Genomic DNA, 16,268 nt, shown 5'->3' on the forward strand with positions numbered 1-16,268 from the left:
CATGAAGGGCTGACTGCCAAACACAGCATTCAAAGGGACACTAAAGAGAAACAATGAACTGGTTTAGATTGATAAAGTGTGCTCGGAGAGCTCTCGTGTAGTTTATTTCACCACCATGGGTTAATATTAGGAGAAAACCAAGTTCAAAGTTTCATTTTTAAATTTTGTAAATTTTGTAAAAACTTTGTAATTCGTGACGTAAAAGGTTTCAAAGAGCATTTAACGTATTTTGGCGCCGCTGGCCCGACGAAATTTCCACAAACTCGTTATATCAAGTTTCTGGCTGCCTCAGAGGACAATGTACTTCGATTTAACCAATTAGGAACTACGTAGGCAAAAGGAGGCGCCGTCAAAAATATGTGACCTCACGGCAAATGGTGCGGGAATTCCAAGGTGGAGTCGCCACCTTGGAATATTATTAAGCGTCTTCGCGCAGGAAGCGTGGTGTTTTTGGTATCGTGGAAGACTACTTTATTAATGCGAGAAAAATCGTTTTGCTCTTTTGTGTCCCTTTAAAAAATATTTGTGCTGATTGCCCAGACCGCTCGTTCAAGTCTCGCCACGTTGCCCGTCTGACTGCCCGCGTGTTCTCGTTTGAGTGCCAGGATGTGTCGACTGAAGTGCCCGAATAACGGCGCTGGCATTTGGCTCAAGGCCGCTCGAAGGCCGTCGACAACGGACGCTAAAAACATTTCATGCTTAAAGTACGTCTCCATGAACGTTGGTGTACCACCATGTGCCTTCCAGGGATGCACTGTTATGTATTGGTCAACCACACCATTTCAATAGAAGATCGTCCTCCCTTACTTCTACATACTGAGCAGCAAAATCCTCAGAAACGGCCGTGCATCATTCTGAGGTACTTTATTCCATTGAAAACCTAACGGCATCTTTGTGCAGTGCACAATAACCACCGCCATCATGCCTTTAATTACCGTGTATTTGTTGCACCACTGGTGTTTGTCTCTACAAATGAATCCGTTATTCCACTAATATGGACCATATAGCTTTACAGATGGCCCTCAGCGTGTCTGTGCGTATTCGTCTGACGAATAATGACAGCCGCTGCAGAAGTACTTCAGAAAATTCTTGCTGTCAGGATGGCGAAATCTGACAAAACTGGAAAGTGAGATCAGTTCGAGATATTTCAATATCCAAATTAAAATCAAGAGGATAACGCGTTTTAACGCAGCCCAACGATAACAGTATTCAGGCGCTCTGCCCAACAGGAGTTCCATCCAAGAACAGGCGACACATTCTTTTATAATTGAAATAACACAGACAAATCAAACAGATTAAGAATTCAAAAGGCGTGCTTCTCATATTAGCCAGCGCTGACTATACAATTTGACAGCAGTGACTCTACTCCCTATGACGCCCAGTGAAATAGCTTTGTTCAGAGCAGCCTGACAGAAGAAAACTGCGAAGGAATATATTTATTCTTCGGATGTCGGTGTGACACTCATCACAAGTGGGCTCTACTGACAGCCTCAACCTCTATGGAATAATTAGTCGTCTACTGCAGGTGTCGCAATGCATCAAATGACATCGTGAAGTGATGTCTGAATACGGCTGGAGATATTTAAAGGCATCTGCGGAACATCTGGGAGCACTGCAAAGAGTGAAGTCCTGAACATACGAGAGATTGGTATCTTCGCTTCATCTGCTGTGTAAGTGGGTCTTGCCTAAAAACTACTCGGCACGCAATATCATCTGTGTCGGTAACACGCCTCCCAGTGTTCTCTTGCAAAGAAATCAGCCACTTGATACCTTATGCTTTTGTATGCCTTAGTATACCAGTGATCTGTCGGTATCAAAGAACTTCACTGTAATCTAGCTACCGCTAGGGATAAACTTGTCAAAATGGCTGACTGGACGAGTTGGTGATTCATGATACTTAAAATACGAGTGCGTAACTTAAACAGGTATTTACAAAGACAAGGGCAAGCGCATACGGCCATCAGAACGTTTATTCTGAAAACGTTGACATACATATACCAACGGATAAATGTTCCGTAACAACATCCAATGAGAGAACTCAATCGGTACCTGTCGGAATGTATATGTCAACGCTTTCAGAATAAACGTTTACATTATGCGCTTCTCCTTTTCTTCCCAAGTCCTTGTTTCAGTAACGCGCCGTATTTCAAGTATCTGCGCAGTAAGTTTGTCATGAACTAGGAGACCCACAAGTGACTGATTGTCCATGTAGTGTACGGACTGGTGCTCCAAAAAAATCTGATAACATTTCTTAAAGCCGCAAGCAAATGCGAGCTTTGTCGTTTCGTACTGTGCATAACTTTTTTTCGCTGGTGTGCAAACAACCGTGACGCTAAAGCAATCAGCCGCTCTTGCCTGTCTGGCATGACGTGAAAAATGAAAGCTTTAACACCAAGAGCTAACACATATTTGTGTAGTGCAAATGGTTCCGAACTACTTCGCGTTTGACTGCGAAAAGACGACATCTTGTGGCTTGAAATTCCCCGCTACGCTTGGTGACGTTTCGTTCCGTTCTGTCACAGGACGCTCACAAAATAGCGTCCGTGTGTTTCCAAAATTTTTCCGCGAGAATGCAGCAAGCATAAGTACGTTTTCTCTTGTGTCAGATTATGAGGCTGGGGTGCATTATTTACGGCCATTTCTACTTTGGAGGGATCTGCCTTATCAGCTTAGCCGATTACAAAGGCAACAAATTGAGCTTTGGAATATTTGATTTCTCCCTTATTAATGTGTTTTTCAACTGAAATGTACCCAGAGTGACGTAGGCAAGCATTTCTGCGTACCACCAAGAATAAAGTAAGCCACCAGCATCACACCACCAAAACCACTGAGTAAGCGTGGCGAGGTCTCATTGTGTGTGTCTGTATGTGTATATATATATATATATATATATATATATATGCAAATGTCTTGTATACATGCTTGTGCCAACCAGTCAGCCTTCATTTGGCTTGATGTTATGAAGAAGCAAATCCTGCCGCTGTCGTTGCCTAACAACATCGGTATTCTCCTGATAAACACGGAGCTGCGTGTTTGATTGATTCAGAAACAGCCGTGCACATAGATGTAGGTGCACGTTCAAAAGCCTCGAGTGGTCGAAATGAGTGCAGAGCTCCGAGACAGCATGTCTAATAATATCTTGCGCAGTCTGATAAACTGCGCGATTAATTTCAACCATGCTATCTCATAGGTAATTTCCATCCTTTAACGGCTGTGGTAGGAGAACGAGCTAGTCTGTATTGACGACGAGCTAGAATGGATCGGCAATTCTTTTATCGGCAATCTGAGCGTAATGTGTTGCTCCCGTGCAGATACCGAAGCCATTGTCTCTGTATATTGAGCCGATATTGTTATCCCTCCGGGTACCGAGTACTCAGCATGTGAACTTGAGCTTTCGCAAATTATCAGCAAAAGGAGGCCAGAGTACGTGACCCTATATTGTTTTTTCAAGCTCGTGTTTTTACTCATTATAACGTTGTGGTGGAGCGATGATACTATTCTAGCTTATCAGGAAAACAGTTAAAGATACTTTGTCGTTTAGGAGCCGAGATCACCCATAATACGCATAAACACAGGTATATTTTATTCACCAGTAAAATATTATTCAAACACTTGTACTGAGCATTCTCCTCCCTTTAGTGGTGACGAGTAGGCATCCGCTTGCAATACTTACTAAGCGTTATGGCGATAGCGTAGCTGTCCATCCAGTGGATCTGTTGTAGGTGTGGGACGCTATTCCTGCTTAGGAGCTACCGCGATGGATCAGTGGTTTCGACAATCGGCTGCTCATCCGGAATTTACGGGTTCGGTCATGGCCGCGAGGGTCTCATTTAGATGGAGGCGAAATGCTAAAGAAGACTGTACGGTGCGCAGGCAGTCTAAATTATCCGTAGCCCTCCACTACGGCGTTTCTCGTAGGCTGAGGCATATTGGCGCGTTATACGCTATTACCGCGTCGCCTTTCATACATCAGGAATCAAACCTTCCAGCGTTATCGCTGTTGCTCGCGCAGGCTCCCGAATAAACTAGACTATTCGCGTCCTGCGCGTAATTTCAACAGAACAATTGGAATGAATCGCGAAGCTTCCCAAACATTGGCGCGGCTTGCGCCGAGTGGTGCTAACGTATTTTGGCGGGTTAAACCCAGTCACACAAAAATAAAGAAATAAGAACACGTAGCAGTATAGTTGCACAAGGCGTCGCAGGACATGGCCGCTATTCGCGCTATTGTCACTTACAGCTCTGATTATCTGGCAATTAGTAATAGTATAAAAAATTCAGGGAGGCCTAGAAAAGGAAAACAGACATTAGTAAAATAGAGAGGGAGTTTCTTATAGAACGCCTACGATGAATAAGTAGAGGATCAAAGTGGACGATTGGGCCAGTTGGTGATTCATGATCGATGTAACTGTGCGTTAGAGAAGACGGAAGACAAGCGGACGGGGACAAGCGCAGTGGAGGAACACAGGGAGTAGAGGAATAAGTAGAGGAACACGATACGGGTTGGACCCCTAATAGCTGTAACGATTAAGTATGAAGTATTGTCAACTTAACAGTGAAGGTAAGACTATATAAATGTCAGTGCTTATGTAAAATTGTCTGAAACGACGGGTTAGGACGCTCATCAGGAAAATATGGTATAACATTTTCTCGAATTCCTCATATAACACTTTTATAATGGATACTAATAATTTCCATTATTATAATGCAAAATCAATTTAGCTCTTTATTGGTAAGCAGAATGTTTGGTACTGTATACTCTAGACACGCCCACATAATCATATATCTATTTTTTGAAATTACCTTGACAGAAAATCAAACTCATGTGAAGCATAATTCTGTAAAGTGTAGCAGAGATAAGGCAGACATTTGAAAGTAAAAATGAAGCAATGTGCATATTTTGGCAGCATGTTACAAAATATACATTGCAGAGACCACAACAGAGCAAAGCAAATAGAGACCTAGGTCTCCAAGGAATGCAAAAGAAGAACAGCCAAGAAAGCATTCGTGCTAACAATCAAATTATGACTTCAAAACTCTTTGAATACAGATAACAGGAAGAAAAAGATACGGTACACCGAAATATTTTTGTTAAGTAAAGGCTTGTTCTAATAGATCTAGCGTCGGTATCAGTGGTACGTGCTATAGTTCTTACAACCTTATTTGCATATAAGTCAGTGTCATCGCATGTAAGGCAAGCCTACATCCACGAGGTCCTTCATATCGCTGGTGTGTGAAAGCCATGAGACGCAAAGCAACCCCATTCTTGCATGCTTCAGATTCCGTAACGAAACACTGCGCAAAAGAATCCTCAATAACGACACTACAGCGACATGATAATTTTATGCACTCATTGGAGTACGCGGCGCAGGACCGTGACTAAGAAAAAGTGTCATGGATCTGACACAGCTAAAGAGAGCAAAAAATCGAAATAACAAAAATTTACACCGCTAAATAGGACCATGAGGCGATGCGAAGCCGTAGCACTTGCACGATCGCGTTCTGTTGGCGTTCGTTGGGCATGCTACCGAGCTCGGATCGTTAGTAACGGTGTTATTAACGTTCTAGACGAAGGTGAAACGGTTAACAAAAGTCTGTATTGAGCAGCATCTAGTACTTGAGGTGTGCACTTTGCTTTGATGAGGATGGCTTTGTGGTTGCTCTTGGGTGGGTTGATCTTGAAACTGGTGCACACGTGATCAATGCATGAATGGTAGTTCGCTGCCCTTCGCTTCGCAGCTTTGTCTTGAGTGGACGCAATTGGGCTGATGCTGACGCGTGCTTGCGTCAGCACACTCACTGACGGGACTGTTGCTTCCGTCACGCTTCATCGGAAGCACCAATGGGGTCAAGCTGGGTCAACCAAAGCAAGCGCTGCACTGAACGCGCGCTGCGCTCTAACCGCTTAGAGGAGGAGAGTAGCGCAGAGAGTAGCGCATGCGCCGCGAAAGCAAAAGCGAGACCGCAGGATTAGCGCAAGGTGTTGCTACAGAAGTGTAGAAAGTAAAGCACAGATCTCTGAGAGAGGGAAGGAGGAGAGGCGCGCATGCGTAGTGTGAGTGCGGACTACCACGGCGCCTGCGGATTACAACGCCGCCTTGCATACCCCCGAGGAAGACATGCGTCGCATCTAAAACTACGTGGGCTCGGCGTTGACGTTCGCGCGCTTTTAAATGCGAAGCATTTCTGAGCGAACTTCTGCGACTTTGAGCGTATCTATCTATCTATCTATCTATCTATCTATCTATCTATCTATCTATCTATCTATCTATCTATCTATCTATCTATCTATCTATCTATCTATCTATCTATCTATCTATCTATCTATCTATCTATCTATCCGCCTACGACTTTGTGCTCTCCTGGCCGTTTCGTTAATCGGATGTATACCAAAATTGGTGTGTTATAACATGGCCTTATTACGAACATAAGTGAAAGGTCATATCATGAAAATCATGAAACGCATGTCATCAACAGCATGATTTACATTCCACGGCCTTTGGGCTCCCTGGCCGTTCCGTTAATCGTATGTATACCAAAATTGGTGTGTCATAACATGGCCTTATCACGAACATAAATGACAGGTCAAAGCATGAAAATCATGACACGCATGTCATGAACAGCATGATTTACATTCCACGGCCTTTGGGCTCTTGCGGCCGTTCCGTTAATTTCATATATACCAAAATTGGTACGTCGTGACAACAGTTCATGACGAACATAATGATAGGTCCTAACATGCAAATCATGACGCGCATGTCATGTGCAGCATTATTTACATGACATGGTCTCGGGGCGCTCGCGGCCGTTTAAATGAAGGGATACATACGAAAACTGGTATGACGAGACATTTCTGTATGACGAACATAACTGACACGTGGTAACATGAAAATCGTGATTTGTATGTCATGTATGACATGATTTACATGCCACGCTGATGGCGCACTCGCGGCCGTTTCGCTAGAATGATATACACCAAGATTGGTATTGTGCGATGTGACTTTATGAAGAACATGAATAACAAGCGGTAGCATGAAAACCATGACATCCATGACATGTATGTCATGATTTACATGCCACGCTCGTGGTGCATTCGCGTCCGTTTCGCTTGCGTGATATACACCAAAATTGGTGTTACGCGACACGACTGTATGACGAACGTAAGTGAGACGTGGTAACATGATAATCATGACATGCAAGTCATGTACGACCTGATTTACATGCCACGCTCATGATGCGCTAGCGGCCATTTCACTTGATTGATATACACCAAAATTGGTATTGCGCGATGTAACTGTATGAAGAACATGAATAACAGTTGGTAAGATGAAAACCATGACATGCATGTCATGTATGTCATGATTTATTTGCCACGCTCATGATGCATTCGCGGCCGCTTCGCTAGCTTGATGTAACCAAAATTGGTATTGCGCGAAGCGACTGTATGACGAAGGTAAATGAGTCGTGGTAACATGAAAATCATGTCATGCATGACATGCACGACATGATTTACATGTCATGCTCATGACGCGCTCGTGCCGTTTTGCTTGCTTGACATACACCAAAATTGGTATTGCGCGACGCGACTGCATGACGAACGTAAATGAGAGGTGGTAACATAAAAATCATGACATGCAGGTTATGTACGTCATGCTTCACATGCCGCGCTCATGGTGCAATCCTGGCCGTTTCGCTAGATTTATATGCACCAAAATTGGTATTGTGCGATGTGACTGTATGATGGACATTAGTGACAGGTGGTAACATGAAAAACCATAATATTCATGTCATGTATGGCATGATTTACATGCTCTACCTCTGGTGCACTCGCGGCCATTTCGCTCCTTTGATATACACCGAAATTTGTATTGCGCGATGTGACTGTATGACGAACATAAATGAGGGGTCTTAACATGCGAATCATGTTATGCATGTCATGTACGGTATGATTTACATGCCACTGTCATGGTGCACTTCCGGCCGTTTTGTTAACGTGATATATACCAAAATTGGTATGGCATCACACGAGTGCGTGATGAACATAAGCGACAGGTCATGCATTATATATACCAGAATATGCGTTTCATTGGCATGGTGTACACTAGATTGTGCATGCATGCGTGCATGGCAAACATGCGATATATGGTGGACTAGATGCCATGGCATGAATGATTTCATTTGGGTCAAAGACAAACAAGGCGATGTATGCAGCTCTTTGCTGGCTGCTTCCCATTACATCGATTCGCACAATTCGTGGGATATGCCGAATTTTTTACAGCGAAAGCTGTTATGAGATCATTTCACCGGCCGTTTTTGGTGCCGTAGTTGTCCGCCGCCGCCGCCGCCGCCGCCGGTGTGCGTAACCAGTATCGCTCGAAATAAGAAAAAAAACTAAATAAGAAAAAAATTCCAGGATGGAACGAGGTTCGAACCTGGGCCCTCTGCGTGGGAGCCCAGTATTCAACCTCTGAGCCATGCCGCTGCTTGAAACTGCTTTGCAAAAAGGTCCTATACAGGCTTCATGTCGGGAAGGAACCACATTAGCATATGCAATATAGCGTGGTAAAAGAGTAGAATAAGCACCAAGCGTCGCACAACGCGAATTCTGTAACCAGGCGTCGCAGAATGCGAGTTGCGCAACGAGTAGGTTGTTGAATGCTTCCAACCCATTACAAAGAGCTCTTCCATAATTCTTCATCGTCATCACGCACAGCATCAACAAAGTGCGCTTAATGCCTTACATGCGTTTAGCAGGTACCACGGCTGTCTGTAGAATGACGAAAAATGGCACAGTGCCTACTGCCCTACTTCTCAAAAATTACAATGATTTATAGCGTAGTGGGTTCCTCGCAAGTGCACTTCTGTTGGTTGCCAAGGAAGCCCATAAGGCTCCCATGATGCATTTCCTCAGGGTCTCAATAAAGTCAATTCTCTCTCTCTCTCTCGCTCTACGTTTCTCTGGTTAAAGTGTGTTATAAAGCGTGGTGGGACAGTTAAATAACGACCGGGCGTCACACAATATGCGTTACGTAACTAGTGGGTCGTTTAAAGCTTCCAACCCATTACAAAGGGGGCAACCATAATTATTCATCGTCATCAACCGCCGCATCAACAAACTGCACATAATCGCTTACATATGGTACCTCGCTTCTCCGCAGAACAACGAATAATGTCGTGCTGTGTGCTTCCCAACTTCCCAAAAATTACGCTTTGTTGCGTAGTGGGTACGTTGCTAATGTACCTGTATTAGTAGCCACAGGAGAGTTTATAACGGGCTCTAGAAATGCCGCTCTTCCAGCTTTCGCTGTGACTGTGCTGCGCTTTCAGCGCAGGCCTGGCGTTTTTTCTGTCGTGACTGCGCGAGCGCTGCCACGTGACTCTGCTCCACCAATAGCAGTGCGCAGACCTCATCGCCTGCTCTCATTAGAAGACTCTGCCGCAAAGATAAATTATGTCGCTGTCCTTAGTTTTATTTAGGTGGCTTTGTGGCGCCAGTACGAGCTTAAGAAGCGCAGTTCAGCCAGTGAAAATTGTTTCACACGGTAGTTTTGCGATGGCCGTATCCTGTATCTTAAGATACACGATACATTATTGAATGTATCGGAAATACATATACAGACACTCGTTTTACTAGGCGTATCGCGATACAGATACAAGATACCCAAAGAGTACCTAAGATAGTATCTAAGACACATTTGTCTTCGATACTGCCCAGCACTGTGCGATTGGTATCACCATTTGTATTTTAAGCATATTGTGCGAATCAATACTTCTTGTTTTTAGGTTTCCCTTTGTTCTCATCTTTCGTGCATTGGTGTTCCGATCATTCGTTATTGCTTGATCCCGCCTGTTGGCACACCATAATCTTCCTACGTTGAGCTATTTATGTGGCATTTCCACATAACTGAGTAAGTCTTTCAAATGATTGTATATCGCCAACAAAACATAGGGCGAACTAATATCGTTCCATGTTATTCTCAATGCACATCGTAGTGTGCACACAAACCCAAGCGCACACATCACAAACTGGGAAGCAATAAGTAGTGCGACTACCGTTATATTACGATAACACGACATGTCGTCGTATTATAGTTTCGTTGAGTCAAGCAGTAATACTTGTCATAGCAAGTTATTTTGTGCTGAGAGTGCATTTACTAAGCAGCCTCCACGGTGGGACAGTGGTTACGGAGCTTGGATGCTGACCCGAACGTAATGGCTTCTGTCCTGGCCGTGCCGGTCGCATTTCGATAGAGGCGAAATGCTGTAGGCCCGTGTAGTTAGATATAGGTGCAGGCTACAGAAGTCCAGGTGGCCGAAATTTTGGGAGCCCTCCACTACGGCATAGCTCATGTTAATATTTTGGATTTCGTACGTGAAGCCCTGGCTATATTAGTGTTATTATTACTATCACGACACGGTAAAATGGGATGTCACCAAATAGGGCAATTCAGAATGGCACTGAGAAATAGGGCATTGCACGCTCCTTCTGGTTGCGGACATGCGCGCATCAAATCTTCTCTATAAGTTAGTTATCTTGGCGACCCAGAAGCATAATAGTATCTTATCTGTTCGCTGTGACGTATGCCTACCGCAGTACCGATCATCATATGGGAGGCCACCTTCAGATACAACAATTATCTACCTTCAGTGGGCGTACCTTTGAACAGGCCCTGCTATAAATATAGCGGACAATGTTTTGACGGTTCAGCTGCGGTCAAGGATATCGAGAAACGGGCTCACGAACGCTTTTATTTTACAGCTGCTACAGACATGAAGGCTGCACTTTTCGTCCTAATCGCGGTCGCCGCACAATGTTCCGCAATGATGACAGGCGGTTGGACCGAGCAGAACCCATCGAGTGACCCAAAGTATTTGCAACTCGCGCACTTTGCGATTGCTCAACAGACAACTGGCCAGCCTAACTACAACACAGTCCTGAGGCTGCTCAAAGTGCAGACACAGGTGAGCGAAATTTTGTGACAACTAGACAAATGATTGCCTGTTTGTTGATTTTTATCAAAGTAGGTAAAGTATTCTTGTTGTTTTTTGCTGCTTTAAAGGCGAGTGATACTCTGACAACGTACTTCGGCCCTTCAACTCTTAAGGCTCATTCACACCGAAGGCGGGGCGGCCAAAGCGGCAAAGCGGTGAGGCGAAAAGCGGCAAAACCTCCTCTCCAGGCGGCGAAAGCGGGGCGGAAAACGAGGCGGCAGGTCCGATCGCTCTCGGACCAATTTTTTGCCGCTCGCCGCTACTCGCCGCTTTGCCGCAGCCAATCAGAACGCGCTGCGGCGATGGCGCGGCGGTGGTGCAGGTGTCTCTTTGGGAGAAGCCGTACCACGTGATAGCGACACGTGCGCTAAAGCCGCGCGGGCAGCCAAGAGAGCCATGCGGTCTGAACAGGTACGCGCGTTCGCCGCCTCGCCGCCTTGAAAAGCCCGCTTCGCCGCTTTGCCGCCCCGCCTTCGGTGTGAATGTACCTTTATAATAGTAGTCTTACACGTTTAGCTTGCCTAGCATTCTAGCTTTTGAGTATTGCGCTGTACCTCAAGAACACTGCATTTGTTTAAAATAAAGAATGATATCTTGAAATTCCTATGCTTATAGTAGTCATAATCATGCTTCAATCTATGCTAATGATCTGTTACGTTCGGGGTGTCTGCGGCGCACTCGGTTTTAAATTTGAAGCTGAAGCGTTCAAATGAGGAAATGTCAGAAATAAATATGACATTGTATTCAATTACGTATCAGCTCGCTCAATCAGCTGCGATCAGCTCGCGCGATCGTATTTTTTTTATTTTGAGGTCAGGTGAATCGTTTTTGTTCTTTTATATCCAAAACTGCGCTGGCTGACACTTTCAGTGCCGCCTCTATGTAATAGTCACATGTGGCAACTATTTCGTCATCTTCATGATACAAGGTATAGACGGACAAAAACAAACCAAGGAAAGACAGAACAGCTTGCTGCCTTCTTTTGTTTTGTAAGAACCCTTCGATATGGTCAGTTTCTGTGGCAATCCACCCATTTCATTTTCCTCTGCTGCCCTCTGCCGTTTTGGTATGGCCTTGCACGTGCCGGGACAGCTGGTATTGGCAGAAGCAAAGCCTCCGAGATAAAAAGACATTTCGTGAATTTTCCGCTAGGGGAAGGGCGCATCCGCCGGGGCATCGTGAAAAAGATGAATGGCAATAGCCCGGTCCTTTCTGCGTCAATTGAACTGCGTCTTTACTTGTGTCAACGATACTGCCCAGTGTTCGTTTTTTCAATTTTCTTTTATTTTTCCGCTGCTACGCTTTTATACACGTGTTCACAAGCGCTTATTCCTGGCGACCTCGCGCAATAATTTACGCGTAATGTTCTACAACAGCTAATGTAATGAAAAAAGAAACAAAGCATTTGCAAGGAAGCTCAATAGTGTCAAAAAAACACCGAAAGATGACTATATGCTTAATAGTAAAACTTCTAATCTCCGAACACGAACTAAGAAATACGCCAACTAGGACATTCTGTGCACATTACAGTGAAGTTGCGTTTATTTAATATCGACAATAAACAAGTTTTCATTCTGCACATTGAGAAAACGTTAGCTAGGCACCGAGAAACGAGCGAAAGCAGCACGCGTTTCCTTCTAGGCTTTTATTGCTGGCGTTGTGCGTGGGATGCAACCTTGAATGAGCCAATTTGAGGAGCCCAAACAACTGCCTTCAGGGACAACTGCTTAGTAAAGTAAATACCGCTAATAACAAACATGAATAACGTAGTTCTTTAACGACAGTTGCTTATCTTCCTCAAAATACACTGGTACTACAACAACGGACACTGATCTAGCGAATTATCAGTTGTAGCAAATCACGTACAAACTCTAGCTAGTATTTGACAGTGGCATTTATTCTTCGTATATTGACACAGAAAACGCGACAGGCTCTCGTATATCGGCTGGAACTACTGCAAATAACAAACACGACATGTGTTTGTTATTTGCTGGCCACCCTCGCCAGCGATGTGCCGGTTGTCAGGATTGATTGCGTATTTCTCTTACACTATGATCACTCGTAAGAAAAATTCTCACAGATCCCACGTATTGTGGGAATCGACATGATGCGAATCAGTCAGCAAGTAGCTGCGTATAACGCATTTTTTTTCTTTTTTTGCTGCGGGCCAAGCGTTATAAGGTTGATCGACGTTGTTAGGTAAATTGAGTAGTTCCGGCCATATCGAGTGCTTTACAGCGAGGCCGACATCACTGGCGCCTCGAAGGTCTGATGTCATATCGGCAATCACATTAGAACGCATAGGTCAGTTTTATCGAAACAAAGTGCGCGCTACGGTTCGATGAGGTGTGTTTCGTGAGTAGCGGTCGATGGCGTATTCATCCGAGGTTGAACAACGTTCGTCTAGTTGCTGAGTCTTGGGAGTACATTTGTAATGCTTGTTACACTGCTATCACAGCGGTTAGCCGATCCTGCAACGACCAACTAACTTTGCTCCGACTGAGTAAGGTCTCTTTACGAAGCAGTTTGGAGCACTGGTGCGGCTCGGTGTTGGGATACTCGACTATGATGCAGAATGCCTGCGTGCGATTCCAGCTGGACCCGCGATTTTTAGTATTTCTGCCTGTTGCGACATGGACTCCTTAACGCTATCGTGTGAATATTTCCCAAGTACGTTCTTGCGGATGGTCGGTTGATATAGAATCTGAATCAAGTGTGGCGCATACCTGCATACCACGAATCGTGGTAGGCAGACATGTGCCACAGATCACTGAGGAAATTTAGCCCCTCTCATGCATGCGTCTCAAGGGAGCGCAAAAATGAAATGGTGACGGTAAAATATTAGCATTCTTCAACTGCTCCGACAGGTTGTCGCTGGAGTCAACTACAAGTTGTTATTCGAGACTGCCCCCTCCAACTGTGCCACCGCGGATGGTCCCTACTCCAGCGAGTTCTGCAAACCTACAACTAATCAGGTAAGAAATGTGCTGCGTAATCAGAAAATGAACGCTAATTACATCCACCTTTTTTCGAGAATTTTGAGACTGCAAAATATTTGGACTGAAGCTACGTTTGATTGCCTAGAGGTGGTATTTTTTCTAGCAGAAATGATCCCAGGCAATCTGAAACATCTCAGTATTAGCCAATTTTCCCGGGTTCTTAATAGAACACCTAAACCTAATGAATGTTGAGGCGGTGTAAGCGATTTTCTGTCGATTGCCGTGTTTTCACTTGTGTAATATTCTCTATGAGGTAAACAGCAAGAAAGCACCTGACACTGATATGCACAAACTTAAGCTTTCAGCTGCTGCAAAAGCGCTAATCCCTTCCACCCAACTGAGTTTATGCCCAGCGCTTTCACTTGAATTTTTTCGTAAAGTTCCATACCGCAAAACTAGAGGTCAATCTGGTGCTCGTGTCTATGCGGGCTCCTTGAGCGGCGCTTCAACCCCCATGTGAATGATGATGAGACGTATAGGTCACTCATCCGCCTCCGATAGGCTTAGTTCTTTAAATTCGCGGTGCTTGTTAACCGATTTTTCCACAAAATTAGATAAAGTTGCTTGGAATTATAATTTGCTTCAATCTCGCGCATGTAAAACTTATTGTATAAACTTTGCGTGACCGTGACATTGATTTGAAGCCTGGACAAATTCAAGTTTCAACCACCAGGGTATGCATCGCTCTGCAACTGAGCTTCACACTTGGCGCTTCGAAGTAATGAATTACTTTTTTTTCCGCTAGTGAAGAAAGACATACCTGTTTTTTTTTTTCTCTTGAAAGTACGCATAATATATTTGCGGAAATAAAATATTTCACTAAGTGAGAAACACTAAATGCATCGTCTGCGGCGACGCCAGGTTTAGGAGACAGGCATTGTCGAGGCGCGTCTGGCCTAGCGCAGAATAATCGCAAGAGTTGTGGTCCGTACAATGTATATCTGGCTCAGCTGTAAATCAGAGTAAGCGGAGCGTGGCGATGCGTCCACTCGGCTTCGCCTCGTTTTGCTTAAGGTAAGTGTACTTGGTAGCGAAGGTTCCACAAAAGTCCATACGTTAAAAAAATGGTCGCTCATCAGCTGCTCATTGGGCTTAGCGCCATGTATGTTATGAAGGAATACTTTGGGCGAAAAAAATAAAGTGTGTGTGACGCAATCTTCGGAAAAAGTGAAGTCGTTTTGTTGACCCTAGCTTGTTAATTTGACCTTGAGTAAGAATTTCGTAGGCCCCAGATAGTTAACCACCCGCGCAATTGCCATTCGAGGTGAGTCGGGGAGTCCTCTGCGAGTGCGCTTCATGTGAACCGCAGTTAAACTAATATAAAGAAAGGAAGGAAAATTACTAGGGCCCGTTTCATTATTTTACACAATCTTAACGAAAACCAGGGTATACTGAGACCAAGAAAGGTATCGAGAACGTTGATTGTACTATTTTAAGTGTATTGTAATAATTGTCATATAGTGTGAAGAAAGATAAGTGGACGAAAAGACTACTCACCACTGGCACGGGCCGAACCTGCGACCTCCTGTGAACCATCCGAAGGTCGCAGGTTCGGTCCCTGACAGACACAAGTTGTCTTTTCGTCCACTTTAATCAACGTTCCCTATACCTTACTTATTAATCAACGTATTAGTCACCGTATTTGCGTCCACATTACTTTCTTCAAATATATACCACAACTGTTACAATACGCTTGAAACAGTACAATCAACGTTCCCCATACATTCCTTATTAGTCGCCGCAGTTTCGTCCATTTAACTTTCTTCACATATACGTATATCACAATTGTTACAATACACTTAAAACAGTACAATCAACGTTCCCTCTACCTTCCTTATTAGTCACCGTAATAGTCACCGTATTTTTGGCCACTTTACTTACTTCACATATATATCACAATTGCTACAATACACTTAAAACAGTACAATGAACGTCTCTATACCTTCCTTATTAGTCACCGTATTAGTCACCGTATTTTCGTCCACATTACTTTCTTCAAATATATACCACAACTGTTACAATACGCTTGAAACAGTACAATCAACGTTCCCTATACAATCCTTATTAGTCACCGTACTTTCGTCCATTTTACTTTCCTCACATAATATGACCAGTGCACGATTAATGGCACTTGTTGAGGGAATAAGGACAAAAGAAAGGCAGGGTGGTTAACTAGGGTTGAGCCCGGTAGGCTACCCTGCACTGGGGAAAGGGAAGAAAAATTAGAGAGGAGGAGATAAGAGTCGCTGTTGCCATCTACGAGTTTCTCGTTTGATA

The 16,268-nt window shown here is 44.2% G+C and overlaps 1 protein-coding gene across 2 annotated transcripts in view; it reads left to right on the top strand.

Moving 5' to 3' along the window:
- LOC119373832 (salivary cystatin-L2) overlaps window positions 1-16,268 on the top strand; it is a 56,363-nt gene that overhangs the window by 967 nt on the left and 39,128 nt on the right. The window contains exons 2-4 of one of the 2 annotated variants that reach the window (XM_037643893.2): window positions 1,526-1,670; window positions 10,760-10,962; window positions 13,860-13,967. In XM_037643893.2, coding sequence (XP_037499821.1) covers window positions 10,771-10,962; window positions 13,860-13,967 — 300 coding nt within the window. In that variant the 5' untranslated portion in view covers window positions 1,526-1,670; window positions 10,760-10,770. Of the gene's footprint in view, window positions 1-1,525; window positions 1,671-10,755; window positions 10,963-13,859; window positions 13,968-16,268 lie in introns of those variants that run through there. The other variant, XM_049411033.1, reaches the window with a different exon arrangement.

Source organism: Rhipicephalus sanguineus, chromosome 11 (genome assembly GCF_013339695.2).
Source record: "Rhipicephalus sanguineus isolate Rsan-2018 chromosome 11, BIME_Rsan_1.4, whole genome shotgun sequence".
NCBI lineage: Eukaryota > Metazoa > Arthropoda > Arachnida > Ixodida > Ixodidae > Rhipicephalus > Rhipicephalus sanguineus.